This window comes from Ambystoma mexicanum, chromosome 11, assembly GCF_040938575.1.
Source record: "Ambystoma mexicanum isolate Mex_15411 chromosome 11, UKY_AmexF1_1, whole genome shotgun sequence".
In the NCBI taxonomy this organism is placed as follows: domain Eukaryota; kingdom Metazoa; phylum Chordata; class Amphibia; order Caudata; family Ambystomatidae; genus Ambystoma; species Ambystoma mexicanum.
The window spans coordinates 1,026,854,477-1,026,875,369 of NC_090934.1; the positions used below are offsets into that span (position 1 = coordinate 1,026,854,477).

General features: G+C 50.7%; 1 protein-coding gene across 5 annotated transcripts in view; it reads right to left on the minus strand.

The window, feature by feature from the left end:
- DIS3L (DIS3 like exosome 3'-5' exoribonuclease) overlaps positions 1 to 20,893 on the minus strand; it is a 1,101,103-nt gene that overhangs the window by 503,258 nt on the left and 576,952 nt on the right. For all 5 annotated transcript variants that reach the window (XM_069624265.1, XM_069624266.1, XM_069624267.1 and 2 more), the window contains one exon: positions 19,801 to 20,042. In XM_069624265.1, coding sequence (XP_069480366.1) covers positions 19,801 to 20,042 — 242 coding nt within the window. The remainder of the gene's footprint in view (positions 1 to 19,800; positions 20,043 to 20,893) is intronic.

Genomic DNA, 20,893 nt, shown 5'->3' on the forward strand with positions numbered 1-20,893 from the left:
ATCTCGTCCTTTACAGTGCACACGCAGTGCCAAGGACGAGAAAGCTTGTCCTTTTCGGCACCTTGTTTTGAGCGATCCCTGCTCGCTCAAAACTGTAATCCAACCCCCAGGCTATGTGAGGGGGAGGTCCCCCCTCACTACCAGGGGGCTGGATTACCTTTAGTTTCACGTCGGCGTGCGTAACGCACGTCGGCGTGAAACTGAAAGTAAATTCCCCGCAGCAGCCATTTTCGGCTGCTGTGGGGAAGAGCGAAGGTAAGAGACCACCTTTGTCCACCTCGATCACCGGCTGTATTTCAAACCGGAGATCGAGGCGGGTATCGTAGGAAAGGGGAGATTCTCCCCTTTACAACGATACCCATTGTATGGCATTGCTGCCCGCAGATCGGGCGCAGGGCGCGCAATCCTCGGGCAGCAATGCCACCGGATCAATACAGATCCGTTTGTGACGCAGGGGGAGGGGGGCTGCTTACTAGGTAAGAGGCCTCCCTCCCCCGTGGCCCCAAGGCATGGGGCCACAGCGGCAGAGACCCATGGGGGCAGATGATCACTTCCCCCAGGGGTGAAATGGGGGGGGGAATTAGAGGGAAGGGGGAGGGGGTTTGGGGACCTGGTGCCCACTAGACTACCAGGGATTTTGCAAAAAGTGGTGTCCTTGGAAAGGGGGGTGTTCCCCCCTTTCCAAGGACACCACATATATGAGGCATTGCTGGTCACGGATTGGCGCAGAGCGCTCGATCTGTGACCAGCAACCCACTAGACCACCATGGATCCGTTTGTGAGGGGGGGTAGGGTGCTGCCTCAAGTAAGCAGCCCTCTCCCCCCTCCCGGCCCCCAAAGCATGGGGGCACATGCATGTGAACTGACCATCTGCCCCAGGGGAATGGAAAAAAAAAATTGAAATGATGGGGGAAGGGGTGGGGGTGGGGGGCCACTAGCCACCATGGATTTTTTACTGAATGAAAGGGGGGGGATGCCCCCCCCAACCGAAGTAGAAAGGGGGGAACCCCTTGTAACTCTCCCTGGGGGCAGCTATCTGCTCCTAGGAAGGGGCATCTGCCCCCAGGGAGGGTTGCATGAGGTGGGGGCCTCCATTTGGGGTGGGGGGGTTGAGGGCCACCCCCCGCTGCAGTATATAATTTGCTGCCAATTTAGGGTGCCCCTCAGCCCCCCTAAAAAGCAGCCTATGAATTTGTATTTTTTTTGTTTACCCAACTTCGCTTGGTGCAGATGGCCACATTAGTGTGGCAATCTGCTCCCAGGGTGCCCAAACCCTACTGCCCCATCTATTGGGGGGGCCTGCCCCACCTTTTGTGGTGGCCCTCTCCCCCCCACCCCAAATGGAGGTGGGGTGTGCCTCATGCAGCCGTTTGTAGGAGGCCCAGGGTGGCCTGCATGAGGTGCGCCCCTGCCACCCATTTGGGGTGGGGGTAGGGGGCCCCCAAAAATGGTGGGATAGGCCCCCCAGTGGGTGGGGCAGTAAGGTTTGGGCACCCTAGTGCCAGATTGGCACACCAAAGTGCCTCTCTGCATCAAGGGGAGTTGGGTTACCAAAGGAAAAAAGTGAAACTGGTGGACCGCTTTTTAGGAGGGGGGGGGGGCGCACCTCAAAGGGTCGGGGAATTTTCCAATGGGATGGGGTGTTGCCATGTCATGCAGCCCTCCCTGGGACCAGATATCTGCTCCTAGGAACGGATGCCTGAGCCCAGGGAGGAGTGCAGGACATCCCCCCCCCCCCATTATCTGCACCTGGGAGGGCTACATGAGATGGGCCGCCCCTCCAATTGGGGTGGGGGTGGAGAGGTGCACCCCCCTTCACGTTAAAAAAATCCACAGCGGTGTAGGGGGCCCCTCCGCCCCGCTGAAGGGCAGCCTGCCATTTTGAATTGTGTTCTTTGTTTACTATACCTGCCTTGGCGCAGAGGGGCACATTGGTGTGCTAATATGGCGCCGGGGTGGCCAAAACGTACTGGCCAATGCAATAGGGGGGGACTGTATGGGTGGTTTGGTATGTGGGTGGGCTGACACAGATAATTTATGTTTTTTTTTCCCTTTATAGGTCTTGAGCAGTTCAAGCATCTCCCTTGTATGAAAATGTGGTTATTGCAACATTGTATAGTGAGTGGAGGGCACACTGCTATTGGGATGGGTGGGAACTGGGCCTGTAGTGTTGGTGTTGTGAAGGGAAGTTGGTGCTCTGGGGAGGTATTGTGGTGGCCAGTAAGACACTTGCCGGGGTAGCACACAAAATGGCCCCCAGTCCAGCTGAACAGTGCTTTCTGCCTGGGAGGGAACTTTGCCACTTAGCTATCTGTGGAAGTTTTTTTTTTTTGTGCTGGGGGTTGCCATATGCCCATTGGTCCTATTCCAATTTCCTATCATTGTGCAGTCCAGGCTTCCATGGTGATAGATGACTGAGAAATGTCATTTATGTGGTAGAAGGAGCTGAAAAATGTACAGATAGTTGCCAGATAGTTTGGATGCGTTATTGGTAGGCAAAGCCCTGAATGTAATTCTTTTATGTTTCCTTTGCAGTTGCCGCTACTGAAAAGCTTTCGCTGACTTATGTAAGTACAACATACATTACTTAGTAATGTGGGGGTGGAGGGTTACTGGGGTGGAAGAAAATGTGGCTGCATTGTCAGTGATATGGGTGGGAAAGGGTAGTGGGGAGGTTCGGGGGCCCGTGATGGTTGTGCCTTGCATTGAGGAAGGTGGCTGCTTTGCAGAAGGAACGGTTTGGCCGACATAAGTAGCAGCAAATTTTCAATTTCTTTTCCAGTAGTTATGCAGATGGTCATTTTTTCTTAGCATGCTATGCACACTTGGTACAGAGCTCAATCATTTTACTGCAACGTTCACCATTTCTGTGGTCCAATTCCAGCAGTGGGTCCAGTGGGCCCCGCCAGGGTCCCCATCCTTTTGCAGGGGGAAAAGCTGTAACGCAGGGTAGCTAGAGGGGCAGGACGTTGGGGGGTGTGGGTATCTCATTGGTCTTTGGCGTCCGTCCACCTGGTGGATATTTTGTCCCCCTAATTCAGCATTGGGGGCAGGGTGCCTTGGCATGGTCCCCATCCCTTCCTGGAGGGGAAAGCTATAGTGCTGACCAGGAAGCGATATAGGGTGGTGGTGGTTGATGTGCGTGACCTTGCCCGCCTCTCTGCCTTGGTACTTGAGTACCCCCAAGTTCACCAGTGGTCCTGGAGCTGCGGCCGAAACACTCACAATGAAAGTGTCTGAAGGAGCATCCATTTGTGGTGATTGTGGTACATTCTGTCAGGGTACCTATATTCAAAGAGCGTACAAAGCACACTTCCTGTGAACTTCATATCCTCTGGCAGACTAGTCACCCTGCCAAAGTATAGTGGTGTAGCATGTGCAAGTAACCTTAACACCGTTCAGTGCAGTTGGTGCCCCACAGGAGTAGAAACCTTCACTGATTGCAATTGTGCCAGCACAACTGTGTTATTGGCACAATGTGACATACTATCTTCTTCACCTCTTTCCCCTGAAAATATTGTGGCAATTATGTGTCAACCTACTGTTATCTGAAATGAGCGGTGCGTTCTGAGTGGGTCAAGTATGTGTCTGGGATTGTTACAAGAGCCATGTGTTGACGCAATCGTTGTGTTATTTGGTAAACTGTATGTATAGCCATAATCATGGGGGTTTTCCTGTTTCCATTTCCTAGTGAGGATGAGGATTGTGTGGATTTTCAGCCACTCTTATATCCAAAGGGCTGCACGACTTTTCCGAGGGCCACCTACATCTGGGTCTGGAAGGGATGGCCTTGCAGTGCATTGGTTTGGGGTCGGGGGGATGCGCCTTCACCAGCTCAGAGGAGCCATCATCGATGCCCAAGCAAAAGGAGAAGCCCCCCCCCCCCTGACCTTATAGTGGTGCACCTAGGAGGAAATGATTTTGCGTTTGTGGGACGGAAGGGGGTACGGGAGCAGCTCATGACAGACCTTAAATGGATTGCACAGAGGTTTCCAAACACTTTGGTGGCCTGGTCCCAGATGATTCCCAGGATGGATTGGAGAACTCAAGGGAATACAAGGGCCATCAACCGCTCGGTGTGGAAACTGAATGGCGAGTTCACTAGACTGACAGAGGGCAACAAGAGAATACGGACCATTCACCATGGCATTATCAAAGGTGCTGTGATGTTTCACAGAGATGGGGTGCACCTTTCCAAAACAGGCATGGAGCTGTTTGTTGGAGACATAATGGATTTAACCCAGACGCTATTCTACGGGGCGGTTGCCCAGTAACTGATGGACGTACTGGAATATGTGAAATGTGAATAAAAATGGTAGTAAGTATGTTGGCAGTGAGACTCCCACTTCCTAGCAATTGTCTGCGTTCATGGCATGTCAATGCATTCAGTATGTCTGTGCTGCTTATTTCTTAGCTACCCATCACCGCTTGCATCAGCCTAAATCAATTTGGCTGGCCTTGCATTAATTTCGTCCTTGTGACCTTTCCCCTTACAACAGCCACCCCTATGTGAATGAGCAGGTGTTTTTGTCAAAAGTGTGCCAGCAGTTGCCTGGAAGGGGCTGCCATGTACTTTATTTATCTTCCCTTTCTGCTTCTTCATTGCCTATGGCTTTACAACTCATCCAATCACTAATACGTTGCATGGTTGCTTCTCACCTCGATTTCCCATCCACAAGCATCCCATGGAGGAGGGCAAGGTGCAAAGCATGTTGGCTGTTTCTGAATAGGTAGTGTGGCTGAAATCCTCGTCCCCACGCTTGTATTTCTGTAAAGTTTAGCGGAAGAGGACATTGTCCATAGATTTTTTGTTCTCTTTCTTTTAGGTGCAGGTGTGTTGTAGCCATCTACCCACTTGTAGGAAAGCAGTCAGCTGGTCCTTCGCATTTCACGTGAGTGTTTGCAAAGTAGTACTCCGTTTAATGTAGCGTGCAGGGAGTACGTCATATTGCAGAGGGCTGCTACAGTTTGTGAGCAAAGTCTGGACCTCTTGGTGTACTTGTCTGGAGTAGGTTTGTGGCACTGAATACCACTTACTGTGCTACGTTCCATACTTTGAGAAGAACAAGTTACTTTCTTACCTGGTAACGTTCTTTCGATGGGATGGTCCGACGACGTATTCCATATCTATGACAGTAATCACCACAGCTGTGCTGCTTCGGAAACTTTTTCGGCGTCTGCGTCCTGCGTCGATGACGTCGATGCGCCGCCGTCGAGGACCTCCTCCGACGTCCGACGTCATCCGATGTGATAAGTAGGACGCACGACGCCAGTAGCCTCAGTTGTAGTTTTTTCCCCCAGAACGTGTGACAATAGTCAACTGCCAGTCCGACACAAAGCCTTGCGGAACGTAAGCTGCAAACGCAACAGAAATTCTGCAGCGGGGAAGGCAGGGCGGGAGCGATATGGAATACGTCGTCGGACCATCCCATCGAAAGAACGTTACCAGGTAAGAAAGTAACTTGTTCTTCGAGGGGATTGGGTCCTCCGACGTATTCCATATCTATGACAGACTCCCAAAGCAGTACCAAATCAAGGAGGAGGGAAAGAATTTAGAAACAAAATTTAGAATAGCCAATCAAATAGCAGAGCAAAGGACCGCCTTGCCAAAGGCCAGATCCTGCCCTCTGATGGAATCGAGGGAATAATGCCGCACAAATGTATGCACTGAAGCCCAGGTGGCAGCATCACAGATGTTGCGAATAGGAACACCCCTCTGCAGGGCAGTAGATGCAGCCAAGCCCCTGGTAGAATGGGCCCGCAAGCCAGCCGGAGGGTCCTTGCCCGCCAAGCGGTAACACTCCGAGATGGCCAAAATAATCCAGCGGGACAAAGTCTGTTTCGTCACAGCTTGCCCCAAGCGCTTACCAGCGTAACCAATAAAGAGTTGATCGTCCACTCTGACCCGGGACATGCGAGAAACATAAAAGCTCAAAGCTCTCCTAGGATCAAGCCTATGGAGCCTCTCCTCTTCCTTACCAGGATGCGGAGGAGGATAGAATGCCGGAAGAACAATCTTCTGGGCCAAATGAAATTCCGTCACTACCTTCGGAAGAAAAGAAGGACGAACTCGAAGGACAACCCTGTCCTTGTGAAATACAGTGAAGGGTGGCTTAACAGAAAGTGCCTGTAACTCACTCACTCTGCGAGCGGAAGTAACCGCAACTAAAAACACAGTTTTCAGAGTTAACAGCCTCAAAGGGCAAGAATGTAACGGCTCAAACGGAGCACCCATAAGAAACCTAAGAACAAGGTTCAAATCCCAACCGGGCACCAGGAAAGGCGACGGAGGGAACACATTAGTGAGCCCTTTCAGAAACTGTGAAATTAAAGGGATTTTAAAGTAAGAACATTCTTCAGATGAGCGCTTAAAGATGGACAGCGCCGCCAGGTAACCCTTAACGGTACCCACTTGCAAGCCCCTGTGGGCCAAAGAAAGCAAAAAGGACAGAACCATGGGGATGTCACATGCAAAAGGATCCACATTCTGAACTCTGCACCAGTCGCAGAACTTACGCCAACGGCAACGGTACAGAGACTTAGTTGCGGGCCTTCGGGCCGAAAGCAACACCTCCATCACGTCTTCAGGGAGGTCCCAATCCTTATACCTCAACCTTTCAGAAGCCAAGCGTGAAGGTTGAGGGATCCGACCTCTGGATGGAGAACCTGACCCCCCTCCCGTGAGAGCAGATCGTCTCGGTAGGGAAGACGACGTGGAGGGCAGATGGACAAGTCGAGAAGGTCCGGGTACCACGTCCTCCGAGCCCACGCCGGAGCAATGAGGATCATCCGGGAACCGAACTTCCGTAACCTCCGCAGCACTTGCGGGATGACGGGGACCGGAGGAAACGCGTACAGCAGCGGGAACGACCACTCCACCACGAACGCGTCTCCTAAGGCTCCTTTTGGAGGAAATTCCCGCGAGCAAAACCTTTCGCACTTCCGGTTGACACTGGAGGCAAAGAGATCCACTTGAGGGGTCCCCCAAAGGGCGAAGATCTCCAGGAGAATCTCCTGAGCCAACTCCCACTCGTGAGAGATCGTGCTCTGCCTGCTCAGAGCGTCCGCCGTCACGTTCTCGACTCCGGCCAGATGAACTGCCGAGATCGAAACTTCCTGCTGGATGGCCCAGAACTCGAGCTGCATCGCCTCCCTGCACAGAGGAAGTGACCCTGCCCCCCCCTTTTTGTTGAGGTAGTGCATGGCCACTGTGTTGTCCGTCAGGATCAGGACATTCTTCCCTCGCACAGTCGGCAGAAAAGCCCTCAGGGCTAGCCTGACGGCCCTCAGCTCCAACAGATTGATATGGAGTCTGGACTCCGACGGAGACCAACGACCGCTGACTGTCAGCCCGTTGGCATGAGCTCCCCATCCCGTGAGGGACGCATCCGACACGATCGTCACCTCCGGCCAGGGAAGCCAAAACGGAGCCCCCTTCATCAAGTTGCCTTCGACGGCCCACCACAGAAGGTCCCGGGCGACCGAGGGCGGCACCTGAATCGGGTCTGACATCCTGCCGGAGGACTGCGACCATTGCATCTTGAGTGCCCACTGCAAAGATCTCATTCGCAGGCGAGCCTCTGGCACCAGAAGAATGCAGGATGCCATGAGGCCGAGCAACCTCAAGAACTCGAACGCTGGGAGCGTCTGGGCATGCTGAAACTTGCGCACCATCTGCTGAATGTGAAGAGCCCTCACCTGGGGAGGAAAACACTGCCCCAGGGAAGTGTCGAGCACTGCTCCGATGTACTGGAGCCTCTGCGTTGGCGTCAAATGGGACTTCTTTAAATTGAGGGAGAAGCCCAGCCTGTGAAGGGAGTGGCAGGCGACGGACAGATGATCCAGGACCTGCTCGGGAGAGCTCCCCCTGATCAACCAATCGTCCAGGTAGGGGTAGACGTGAATCCCCCCTTGCCTGAGATGCGCTGCCACCACCACCATGAGCTTGGTGAAAACCCTCGGGGCGGAGGTCAAACCGAACGGCAGGACCCGAAACTGAAAGTGCGAGTCGCCAACCGCGAACCTCAGGTACTTCTTGTGCTTGGGATGGATCGGCACATGGAAGTAAGCATCCTTGAGGTCGAGTGACACCAACCAGTCCTGAAGCTGAAGGGCCTGGAGGACTTGAGAGAGAGTAACCATCTTGAACTTGTCCTTCCTGAGGAGTTTGTTCAAACCGCGCAAGTCCATGATGGGTCTCAATCCCCCGTCTTTCTTGGAAATCAAAAAATAAGGGGAATACCATCCCTTGTTCCTCTCCGCTACAGGCACCAGTTCTATGGCGCCTTTCTCCAGCAGGGCTTGAATTTCCTGCGCAAGGAGCGGATCCGGACACTTCAAAGAGAGGTTCCCCGGTGGATTGTCGCGAGGCCTGTGCCGAAAGGGAAGACAGTAGCCGTGGGTTATGATCTCCAGAACCCACACATCCGAAGTAATGGCACGCCACTCTACAAGATGCTGCGCCAGCCTTCCCCCAACCGGCGAACCATGGGACAAGGCCTCATGACTGAGTAGGAGCGGCTGCGGCGTTACCTGAGGGCAAAGAGGCAACTGCCCGAGCGGCCTTGGCACCACGGGTACCCTGTCGTCCACCTCTGGTACCCCTGCGTTGGCCCCTTTGACTGCCAGCTCCTCTCGCTCTACCAAAGGACGAGTAATAGCGAAAGGAGCCACCCCTCCACTGCTGTCCCCTAGGACGAAAAGGCGGAGGTTGGCGAACTGCAGCGCCCAACGACTTCGCTGCAGCTTTTGAGGTCTGCAACCTCTCAAGGCTCTCGTCAGCCTTGCTGCCAAAAAGATGTTCACCATCAAAGGGCATGTTGAGGAGCCGGGACTGCACATCAGGAGCAAACCCCGACTTCCGCAACCACGCAAACCTGCGTATCACGGTGCTCGCCGCCATGGACCTACTGACGCATTCAGCTAAGTCCAAACCCGACTGAACGGACTCACACATGGCATCCTTACCATCCTGGACCAAAGCAAGGAAACCAACCCGTTCGTCCCCTTCGGGAATATGTTCAGCCGCTAACGCAACACAGTTCCACAGAGTGTGCGTGAAACGTGACAAGGCACAAATGGAGTTGGCCGCCTGAAGCGCCATACCACCAGAAGAAAACACCTTCTTCGCCCAGCCATCAAAACGTTTGTCGTCCCTATCAGGAGGGATGGTAGGGTACGACGCCTGCTTTGCCGGGGCCGTGGCCGCCTGCACCACCAAACTTTCCGGAGTGGGGTGCCTGGTCAAGTAGCAGGGGTCGCCACTGGCTGGACGGTATTTCCGCGACAAGGATCTGCCCACTGCCGGGAGACTCTCCGGAGCAGTCCAAGCCGCCGCCACCCTACGCTGTAAAGCCATATGGAATGGCAGAACCGGGTCAGATGGGGGACCAACATCAAGGATGTCCGTCAGATCATCCTGCACAAACTCCCCTGGGGGAGCAGACCATCCCAGATACTCAGACACCCTAGCCATAAGGCGCCGGTATGAGGAATCGGCATGGGAGCCAGGCTCAGGCCGACCAAATTCCACCTCCGGAGAGGTGTCCAGACCACTAGCATCATGCAGCGACTGCCTCAAATCGTCAAATTGACTATGGCCCGAGACAATGTCATCCGGCACCTGATCAGGAACCAGGCCAACCGAATCCTCATCCGCCTCCGAAATATAATCCAAGTGGTGGAAAGGCACCTGAGAGTGCCTGCTCTTAGCCAGAGCCTTCCTAGGGGGTACACCCGAGACACGGGGCACCTCCGACACGAAAGGCGTCGATGGCGTCGAGCGAATCGGCGCCGCCGTCGAGAAAACCGGCAACGGCGCCGAGAGGATCGGCGTCGACTTCGAGGAAATCGGCGTCGACGTCAGATGCAGCGCCTCCAATATCGGCGGCGTCGACACAGCCCTCGAAGCCGGAGCCCCGAGCGTGTCCCTCGACGACCTGAACGTCGACGGCTTCGACGACTTCCTCGGAGCCGGAGCTTCGAGAAAGCCTGTCGACGCCCTCGACGCCTCAGACGTCGATGTCTTCCTCGAAGACATCACAGGTGCACACGGTCTCGATCGCGTCGAGGACCGGGACCTGGAACGGGCACGGCGAGAACGAGCCTCCTTGTCCGAACGGGACCTCTCCCGTGACTCGTGCCGACCACTCTTGCGAGCGGCGTCTCTCGACCTCACACGGCCGACCCCACTCGGGGGCGCGGACGGTTGAGTACCCTGCGACTCAAGAATCGCCAACATTTTCTTCCCGAAGGAAGCCCATTCCTCCGGCGTCGCACGGCTGGTGGGATAACCGACGTGCCGGGCAGAGTCCTCGGAAGAGGACCTGGAAGGCGACCGGTGACGGCGCTTCCGAGAACGCCTCGAAGAGGCAGAGGAGTGGCGAGACCGACTCCTAGAAGAAGACCGACGAGACCTCCGACGATGACGTGGAGAGTCACCCCTCGAATCATCCGTCGAAAGCCCCGCCGACTTCGACTTCCGGGGCTTGGACACCCGACCTACCGACAATTTCTTCTTACGTTCGCGTAAGGCCTTGGAAGTGAGCGACAGGCAGTCGACACAGTCATCCGTGTCGTGGGCCTCCCCGAGGCACCAGAGGCAGGCGTCGTGCGAGTCAGTCACCGACATCTTGGACCCACACACCCTGCACTTCTTGAAGCCCGGACGCGGGGTTGAAGACGAAGTGGAAGACATCGCTGCGAAGGAATATTCACAAACGAACAGGCTCGAAGAACCAGAAAGAACAGAACTCCAAAGAGTCGAGGCTAGAACCGAGAAACACGAAGCAACACGTTCGCGGAAAAAACGGAACTGAGGCTACTGGCGTCGTGCGTCCTACTTATCACATCGGATGACGTCGGACGTCGGCGGAGGTCCTCGACGGCGGCGCATCGACGTCATCGACGCAGGACGCAGAAAAAGTTTCCGAAGCAGCACAGCTGTGGTGATTACTGTCATAGATATGGAATACGTCGGAGGACCCAATCCCCTCGAAGCACACATACTTATTTTTTCAGTCCTCATCTGGTCTTTGGGCAGTGAAGGGTTCCATAGCGAAGGTACTCATGGCTTCTCGGCGATCAATGTCTGGTGCGGAGGCAATAGCTGTAGTGATGGAGTCTGGCTCAGAGCAAGGCACAGATGTCTACATGCATTCTGAAACAGATGGTGCTTCTGAGGGGCAGGAGGGAAGTGATTGGGGAAGTGAGATGGCCATTGACGAAAGTCCCTCCTCCCACTCATCATCGTCATCATCTGATGACGAAGAGGAAGGAAGAGTGCATCCACCTTTTCGCACACTTCCCACATGCAGGGGACCTGTAAGGGGGAGGGGACGTGCAAGACGGCCACGCAATGTGGCAGTTCCTGACATGACTCAAGACATGACTCTGGGTGCCTCCAGCAATGGCTCAGCCTGTTGTGCCCCCTTTCACTGGTATATCAGGGTGCACAGTGAATACAGAAGGGTTTCAGCCTATAGATTTTTTCAACCTTTTTGTTGATGATGGATTCATTGCAGATGTGGTTCAGCAAACCAATTTATACGCTGCACAGTTAATGAGGTCTAGGGGTCCCAATCTGAAACCCCACTCCAGAGAACAAGCATGGGTACCCGCAAACGATGTTGAAATGACAGTTTTGGGGTCTCATTCTGCTCATGGGAATTGGACACAAGCCGTCTGTCGCGATATACTGGTCTACTGTAGAACCACTTTATTGCCCGTTTTTTTCAGCTACAATGAGCAGAAATCGCTTTAAAGCACTGCACCGTATGTTGCACTTCAATGACAACTCGGAAGAATTACCCAGAACGGACCCAAACTTTGATAGGCTCTTCAAACTGAAGCCATTTCTGAACCACTTCACTCACCGATTTGCAGAGGTGTATGTTCCTAGCCAGAACATATCCATTGATGAATCGTTGGTGTTGTTCAAAGGTTGCCTAGTATTCAGGCAATACATTCCTAGCAAGAGATCACGATATGGGATTAAAATGTACATGTTGTGTGAAAGTACCACTGAGTATGTCAGCAGCATGAGAGTGAACACTGGTAAAGACTCTACCCTAAACCCTCCGGGCTGCCCAGCCCATTTAGGGACAAGTGAGAAGATTGTTTGGGATCTTCTCACACCCTGGCCCCACAAGGGACATCATTTGTATGTAGACAATTTCTACACTGGAATTCCACTGTTCAAGGAATTGTTCAATGTGGGCACATTGGCATGCGGTACAATCCGCAGTAACCGCAAAGGCTTCCCCAGACAACTTGTGTGTAAGAAGTGTAAGAATGTATGGCATTGCGGCAGGATGAATTGTTAGCAGTGAAATTCTGCGACAAAAGGGACGTATACATGCTAAGTACTATTCATGATGAAAGTACTTCAGATGTCCCTCTGCGCAGGCAGACTCAGCAAGTGTTGAAGCCCAATTGCATTCTGGATTACAACAAGTACATGGGTGGAGTAGACAAAAATGACCAAGTGCTTGAGTCATACCACGCTGAACGCAAGTCGCGTTTCTGGTACAAAAAGTTAGCCACACACATTGTGCCTATGGCAACATACAATGCTTATGTAGTGTACTGTGCAGCTACTCCAGAAAACAAGCTCTCCTTTTTGGATTTTGAATTAGCAATTGTTCAATCTCTGGCTAATGTTCATGTACAAATTCCCTCCTTTCCAGAGGTCGAAGTTGTGGCCAGAATGCAAGAGCGACACTTTGGTGATTATGTTCCTCCCACTGCCACGAAGGCACAACCGTACCGAAAATGTAAGGTGTGTACAAAACAAGGAAAGAGGAAAGATACTCGGGTGTACAGTCCCCAATGACCTTCCCAGCCTGCCCTCTGCTTTCTGCCTTGTTTCCTTTTGTATCACACAAAGGAAAATTATTGGGAGATCGACTGAATGCCCATCATTCCTTGAAAGGGACCCTTAGCCACTGAAATCGTGCATGTATTATGAAGGAATGGCACTCTTGCACCCTGCCCTGGAGGTGTACCTTCAATGAAAATGCAACAGGATGTCAACTCACTTCACTTGATTTAGCGTGCATTCACGAGCATTGCTAGTCCTGCTTCCTCCACTTGAGACCTGCCTTGGAAAGGCAACCACAGCCGTAGCTTTCCCTTGTGGCCTGCCTACGAAATTTACATCAGTCTAGATCCCTCAGCTCAAAGCATGACTTGCAAAGGAACGCTAATCAGGCTCCTTCCATTGGAGGCATGCCTGCGAAATAGTAATCATTACAGGTCCCTGTACTTGATTTGCGCCATGCGGGTCATTCCCCTTGGCGTGCTTTGGCAAGCAATGCTAGTCCTGCCCCCACTTCTTGAGGCATGCCTGGGGAAGAGACATCACCCCCGGTACCTTTCACTTCAGGTCTGCCTCATAAGGAAAAGGCAGTCTAGCTACCTCTGCGCGTGGTGTGCCTTGCAAAGTAACGCAATGCTTATTTCTTCCAAAGCAGGCGCATCTTGGAAAGGAATGCCACTCCACCGCCTCTAGTTGAGGCGGGCCATGGAGAAGGGTGGAGCACTCTGGGTCACTCCACTTTGGAGTGTCTTGGCAAGGCACGCTAGTGCAGCTTGCTCCTATTTGGGATTGCCGTAGAAAAAAACGTCTGGAAAGCCCCATCCGTTTCCAGCGTACTTTGGAGGAAAGGAAAACAGGGAACCCCATGCATTACCCAAAAGAGGACACCCGTGGGAATGCGCAGAGGTCTGACTTGCGCGAAGCGGCCCAGAATTTATTACCCAGAACCCCAGACAAAGTGAACATTGTGTTTTTTTCCCCAGCAAATATCACACTGTCGGGGATTGTGGCTAATAAAAACTGGGGCAATTTGCGCAAGGCAGACCTCTGTGGATTCCCAGGGGTGTCCTCTTTTGGAAAATGCATGGGGTTCCCTGTTTTCCTTGCTGGCTTCGACGCCCTAGGCCCAAATCTGTAGGTTGCCCACATGAACACAATGGGCAGTGGCGAAAGGCTTGGGGTGACCAGTGGGTTACCCTTTTCCTTTTGCGCCCCCGGTAGATGTAACTACACATGTGAGGTACCGTTTTCATCGGGACACCTGTGGGAATGTGGGACGGTAGGCCATGTACTGTTGGGGGCGTGTTTCGATGGGTGGGCCGAGCAAAATGTGTGGAAAATGCATTCATTTTCCCACATTTCGGACTTTGCAGGGGTGTCTGGGTAATACATACTGGGGCAATTAGCACAAATCATACCTCTGCGGATTCCCACGGGTGTCTTCTTTTCGGAAATGCATAGGGGTCCCTGTTTTTCTTGGTGGCTGAAATACCCCAGGCCTAAATCTGTAGGTTGCCTCCCCAAACCCTTTGGGGGGGGATAGCATTGGTTTAGCCTTATTCCTTCGCGCCCAGATAGGTGCACCCACACGTGAGGTACCGTTTTCATCGGGACACCTGTGGGAACGCGGGACGGTTTGCCATGTTTTGTTGGGGGCGTGTTTCAATGGGTGCGCCGAGCGAAATGTGCGGAAAAAGCGTTTTTTTTCCCCCCACATTTTGGACTTTGCGGGGCTGTCTGGGTAATAAATTCTGGGGCGATGTGCGCAAATCCTACCTCTGCAGATTCCCACGGGTGTCCTCTTTTCGGAAATGCATGGGGTTCCCCGTTTTCCTCGGTGGCTTGGACACCCGAGGCCCATATCTGTATGTTGTGCCAGTCGGCAGAATGTCTGAGATTCCGCTCTGAAAACAGACTTGGGGTTACTTGTGTTTTAGGCTTTCCCCTTGGCGGCCAGGTAGGTGCACCCACATATGTGAGGTACCATTTTCATCGGGACACCTGTGGGAACGCGGGACGGTAGGCCATGTGTTGAGTTTGTGTGGTTTTCATAACATTCTGACCCATTTGCTGGTGCCCTTTGTCTCACAACCCTTTCATTTCCCAAATGTGACCTACATTTAGTCGCTGCTTTAGCCACCATACACTTTTGTAACCTGCACAAGTCACCTACCCTTGAAAAGGTCTGCCTGTGCTCTTTCAAAAAATGTATGCTTGCGGTTCCTCACCACATTGGTTTTCCCGATTTACACATGCTAAATGCGTCTGGTCAGGCCGTGAGCGTAAAACTCCTGTGTACCATGGCTCAGCGTTTGGCTTGTGGTATTGCTTGTTTTGTAAAACACTACAAAAAATGTATGCTCTTTTAACTGCAAGAGTCGGGGGAATGTAGCGGAGCATTGCTTTTCTCAAAATTCATAGAAGCCATTGCTGTACCAAGCCAACCATGTCCAAAACATACTTTTTTTCTCGGTCATTTTCCCGCTTTTCCCCCAATCGATGGCAGTTTCCCCTACCTAGTTGTTGCCTGACCTATGCAAATCACCCCTTCCTAAACTTGGAATTTTGTCTACTTTTCAGAAATATATGCCTTTCTGTCCTCCAATTTGGCTTTCCTGCCCTTTTCTTCCATTCCGTCCATGCATGTCCAATTGGCAAAAATGGCCAAAATCGCCTACCTCTCACAAAACGCTTGATAACCACATCAAAATATTTTTTTTCCATTTCCACTCAACCTGTTCCTGAAAGCCAGGAAATCGGGGAACTCAGCACAGCAAACCATTTGTTCCTAGCTCGTACAAGGAAAAAACCACAGGATTCTTTGTACATCATTTTATTGGCATTTCTTTGAAAAAACCCATAAATTTCGCCCTTTTTGCTTATTTTCTCTCACCCCTCTACAGCAACCTGGGATTCCTGGGTGGCGTTACGACCGCCTACATGTGGGAAAAAAAGGAGCCAAATTTGGCCGAGATATCTCATGTAACAAAAAAGTTACAAGCCATTGAATGGCCACATACCAAAATCACCAAAAAAGGACCTGGCACTGGGGAGAAATACCCATGGCAATTAAAGGGTTAACTGATGTTCAGCTGGGTATGGTGTGAATGACTAATCACATAGTTAAGATTTTCCTGGCATGGAATGAAAGAAAAAAAAAATCTAGGGCAAAAATAATTTGGCGTCCTTTTGATGATCATTACTATTCATTTTAGCTATACTCAGAGGAAAATACTACAGTTGGTACCATCCATACAATTTAGGTTGTTTCTAAATGTACTAAAGCTTCAAGCAGATGCTTGCCAGAACCAACAAATGGATCTAATCTCTGCTGCTCTTTCTGCTCCATTATAGAATCAATATTCGCTTCCTAGTTTGCAATCTAGCAGCTTGACGTCAACAGGCTTTTGGAGCTTCATGCGTGTTAGGGTTCCCTCTGGGACCACTGCAAAAGATTTAAGACTACAGGTGTTTGGCAGTAAACCCACTTGGTAGCAGTCTGTACCACACAGATTCACTTGGTAGCTGTGGCTGAGCAGTCAGACTTCCCTCAAGAAGAGTTAGGCAGTATACAGAGCATTCACAATAGGTCAAGAGCACACAATAGAACAAGTAAACTGACCAGGACTTGGTGTAAAAGAGATATAATTATTTAAAACCACATCTAGAAAAACACAGGCACTAATAGTAAGCAATTCAAAACACGTCACTAAAAGATATACACTCCCTTAGAAGAATATTAGACAAGTCTTAAGTAAAGCCCCACTTATTTTCAGACAGCGATGAGCGCTTAACGCAGATGGCACTCTAATAATTCGTTTTTAGAAGGGAGAGAAAAGCAGAGTATAATTTGAAACAGATCCCAACACTTTCACAAGAACACAACAAGAGAGGGAGGCAAGTAAAACCGTGAAGTTAGAGTTCAGAAGGCCGGATCCACTTTAAGAGGATCAGAACGAAATGTGCCCAAGGTCACACGGTTGAAGGGCACAAGAGTCTTGCAAAGGTTCAAAAAGAGTTGGACCAAAAGAAAGGGACCAGTTAGAAGGTCAAGGCGTCCAGCCCAGTCCAGAAGGTTAAGGGATTATTATTACCTTGTAGCAATCTTTAGAAAGGGAGGCCTGGCGGACACGGTACCTTAAAGTGGTGAGAATACTCCAGCGGGGGCAGTTGTTCCTGGCAGTGGATGCAAGTCGGTGCTTCATCCGGGGGAAGAGAGGATCTCGTCGGGGAGGAAGACAGGAGTCCGTTGCACTGCCAGGGAAGAAACCAACCGCAGAGTTCTCAGGTAAAAGGTGGTAAGTGGCTATCCGGTTGCCGGGGTGCTTGGCACGGGCAATTCGACCACAAGACGTCCTGGGCTGCGAGAAAAAGAAGGTAAACTGGTTGTGCCCACCAGTCAGGGGAAGAAGCCTCTCCAGCCGGGAGATCTTCTCTGTCGTTGGGAAGTGGTGAGTCCGTTCCGCAAGGCTCCACCGGTGGGGTCGTCGTGGCAGGTCGGCTCAGCTTCTCCCTCGTCGGATTCTCAGGTCCTGTGGCGACTTCTGAAGTTCCAGTCCCCAAAGCCCTGCTTTTATGCAGCACATCCCCATTCACTCAGCCAAGCTGTCAATCAAACATGCTAAGTGGTGAGCAGGCCGGCTCACCACTTGGGCCAATCACACGAGAGTGCGACTTGAGTTACCAAGGTAACTCAGTCCAGGGTGCCTAAACCGCCTCCCACACCCCCTGTGGTACCCAGACAGAGTGGCACCACTTTTGGAGGCTTCTGTGGAGAAGCCCCGCCAAAAAGTGGAACAAAGGGCTCGACTTGGGTTGGAGACACAGAAGAGAACACAAACGCCTTTTAGAATCGAGTCCTGGCAAAAAATACCAACCGGCAAATTAATATTAAATAAATAAACCGGCGGTATGTTCGAGGCTATGAGAATTAAATAATTAAAGTTGGTAGCCTCGAACAATGGGAAAATCCCATAGGGATATATTTGCGGTCGAATACAAAAAGTAGTATCCACTGCCACCAGCCAAAACTCGATCAGGGGGGACGGATACGTGCCCCCTCGACTAACAGACACCGGGGCAATCGAATTGCCCCGACCAGTACGTCCACAATATGATGGTTTGTACTGGTTTCTGTTAATAATTTGGGACTAGTAAAGCCAATGGTGACTTTACATGCCCTGGGAGACAGTCGGTCCCAGGGTATGGAGTCTATGGTGGGGTGTCACTATGACACCCCTGTGTCACTGCACAGAGGGTGCTGTGTAACACACATAGTAAAAACACATGAGACCCTATGGAGTAAAGGACCCCATAGCCCATAAAACACAAACAGTCAAAGGAACACCATGAATCATGTCCAAGAGTGGGAGAAAAAGAGTCTCACTCTTGGCAGGAGAAAAAAACAAACTCCAGAAATCCAGCAAAGCTGCTGGGGGACTCACAAGGTTAGGAAATTCAGCCTAAAGAGAGAATTCTCCCTAACAATGTGCATTTCATTGATGAAGTGGCTGCCATGCTGCTTCAGCCAACTGCTGGGATGTGGCAAAGGACGAGGGCAGGGAAGTAAATATGTATTGCTTGATGAATGTCTCAACAAGCACACTGGCCCCACAATGCTCCCATTGGTTACCAGAGACAGCTGCTTCTCTGGGCCAATCTCTGACCTATCCCCTCAGGATGTCCCTCAGAAGTGTTCCTAAGGACCTTATGTCCCACCCCCTTTTCAGCCTCCTCTTTGCCATGCAGTCCATGTAGGCACTGGTCATTGCTTTTCTATTCTCCCCTTAGATCAAGGAAGGCCTTGTAGAAAAAGGTTTGTGGGAGGGCTCCCTGATCTACCCTAGTGCTTGGCAGCTCCCTGCTGGTTCAGGTCTAGCCGAAGCACCACTGCTATCCTACAGCCAGTCTGGAATTTGTGGGGGAGGTTTTTGGTCTCCCACCCAGCTCCAGAATGGGGAAGCCTAGTGATCTTCTGTTCAGATAACCAGAATGTTCCTCCTGTTCCAGCACAGGTCTTGTCCATAAAGGACCATGTGCATTTTGATATTTCTAGTTTTTCTCCAAACTGTGCTGCTTCTTGGGAACTATTATTCATCCCAGAGGTCTATGGTGTCGGGTGCATTCTGGTAACAGTAGTCTCTCTGAACATCTCTCAGGAGTGGTAGGAAGCCAGCCCAGGTGTCCCCTAAGCTCCTTCCTATGGGACAGGTCTAGCTCTGGCGTGGTACTAGTAGGCTGCCAACCCAAAATTGAGAGGGGCCCTTGGCCACTCGCTTGATGGGGTCAAACCCATATCCCTATCGGAAAATGCAATTCAAAATCTATATATATTTTACAAATAATATTAATAACCAACCAAGTGTTCCACCTTCTAGCTCTCTGGAGATACCCTTTCTAAAAGCAAGAATAACTTGTAGAATCTGATCTTGCACCTGGAGGTGAAGGAAACCTTATTGAGGGATGGCCTGATTAATCATTTTTGTCCAGCGTACAAAATGCCAGTTTTAACACCTGAATATAACGTTAAATATGGGTCATAGCAGGAGATGTAAAAAATAAAGACAAACTTACATATCTTAAGAAAATAGGTTTTCTGACCATGCATTCTGCTGAACAGGCATTTGTTAGCAGTGACTAATTTAGCCCATATTTTTGCTCGTGCCTCAGTAAACTGTGGGGCCCTCCATGCAAAACAGACCTTTTCAGTGAATTTTGAAGAGCCATGACAAGCAAGCAGTAGGCTTGGGAAACATACTGTTATATTTGTATACCCTACAAAGTCCTTGTGAGTCTCTACTGTTAATTAGTTCTGTGACCCACTAACATTGTGTGCATGATTTATAACATCATGAACAAGAGTGGCTGCAGGATACCTGCACTGTTGTTTTTCCAATTTTCTACAAGATCTAAACAGTTACACTAGCCATGCTACCAATGTCCACAAAGAAACACAGTGGCTTGTCACAGCCAGAAAAGATTACCTTGTGCGGGCCTCAATATCAGTCTGGGAATTGGTCGCCACAAAGTGGGTGACATCAGCTATGTGAACGCCAAGCTCAAAATTTTCATTGGCCAAGGTCCTGATGGAGAGTGCATCATCCACATCCTCACAGCCCTTGGGATCAATGCTGAACACTAGGTGTGTCCCCCGCAGGTCAACACGATGCAGTTCGTCCTCTGGGCTAATACTCCATGGGCTCTCCAGGGAGGGGAGCTCCCTCATCTGAGGAAGAAGAAACATACAATATGTAATTATCCATTAGATTTATTCTTTTATCCATGAGCAAGACCAGCACAAATCCAAGAAACAGGTACAACAAAGGCCCAAGTCCAATCTCTTCACACAGATAGAGGCACACGCGATACACAAAACACATCTCCTTTCAGCCCCATCCAACACCACTGCATGATTGCAGGGACTGTGCTATTATCCATCACTCCCTTCAGAAGAATATGTTATTTACCTTTTAAGTATAGTTCTGGGGAAACATTAATGTTCAATTGCCTGAGAAAACACTTTGGCATCTCTTTCTACACAAAATACTATTAACAGTTAAAATAGAAATCAGTGACTACTGAGCCAACCTTCTGGAGCTGCGTGTTGGTCACTTGAATCTAAAATGGAGACAGCTGCAAAAATATTGTTCTAGGTTAAGTATGTTGTCCTTTTGCGCATGCGTCTTATTTTAATAAGCATGCTGTGCATAGAATACCAAGTACTTTTGCTTACTTGAGGGAAGATCGGTATTTTATTGGAATAGTGATATTTTTCCACAACCACCTGTAGCATTAAAGAATCTACTCTGGTTGCAGTGCCAAAAGAGTAATACTTTCTGAACAAGTGAACCAAGTACCAGGTAGCTGCATTGCTAATATTAGATACACTAAAAACACATCCTGCAGCTCTTGTGGAATGAGCTTTGTTTTGCATTGAAACATCTTGTTAGCTAATGCAGAAACCATCCTATAAAGTGTACAACCCATTTGCTTAAAGTTGCCTTTGTGATACTAACTCACCCTTCTTTTGTTGGCTATAAAACACAAAGAACTGGATAGGTGTCCTAATTTCCTTTG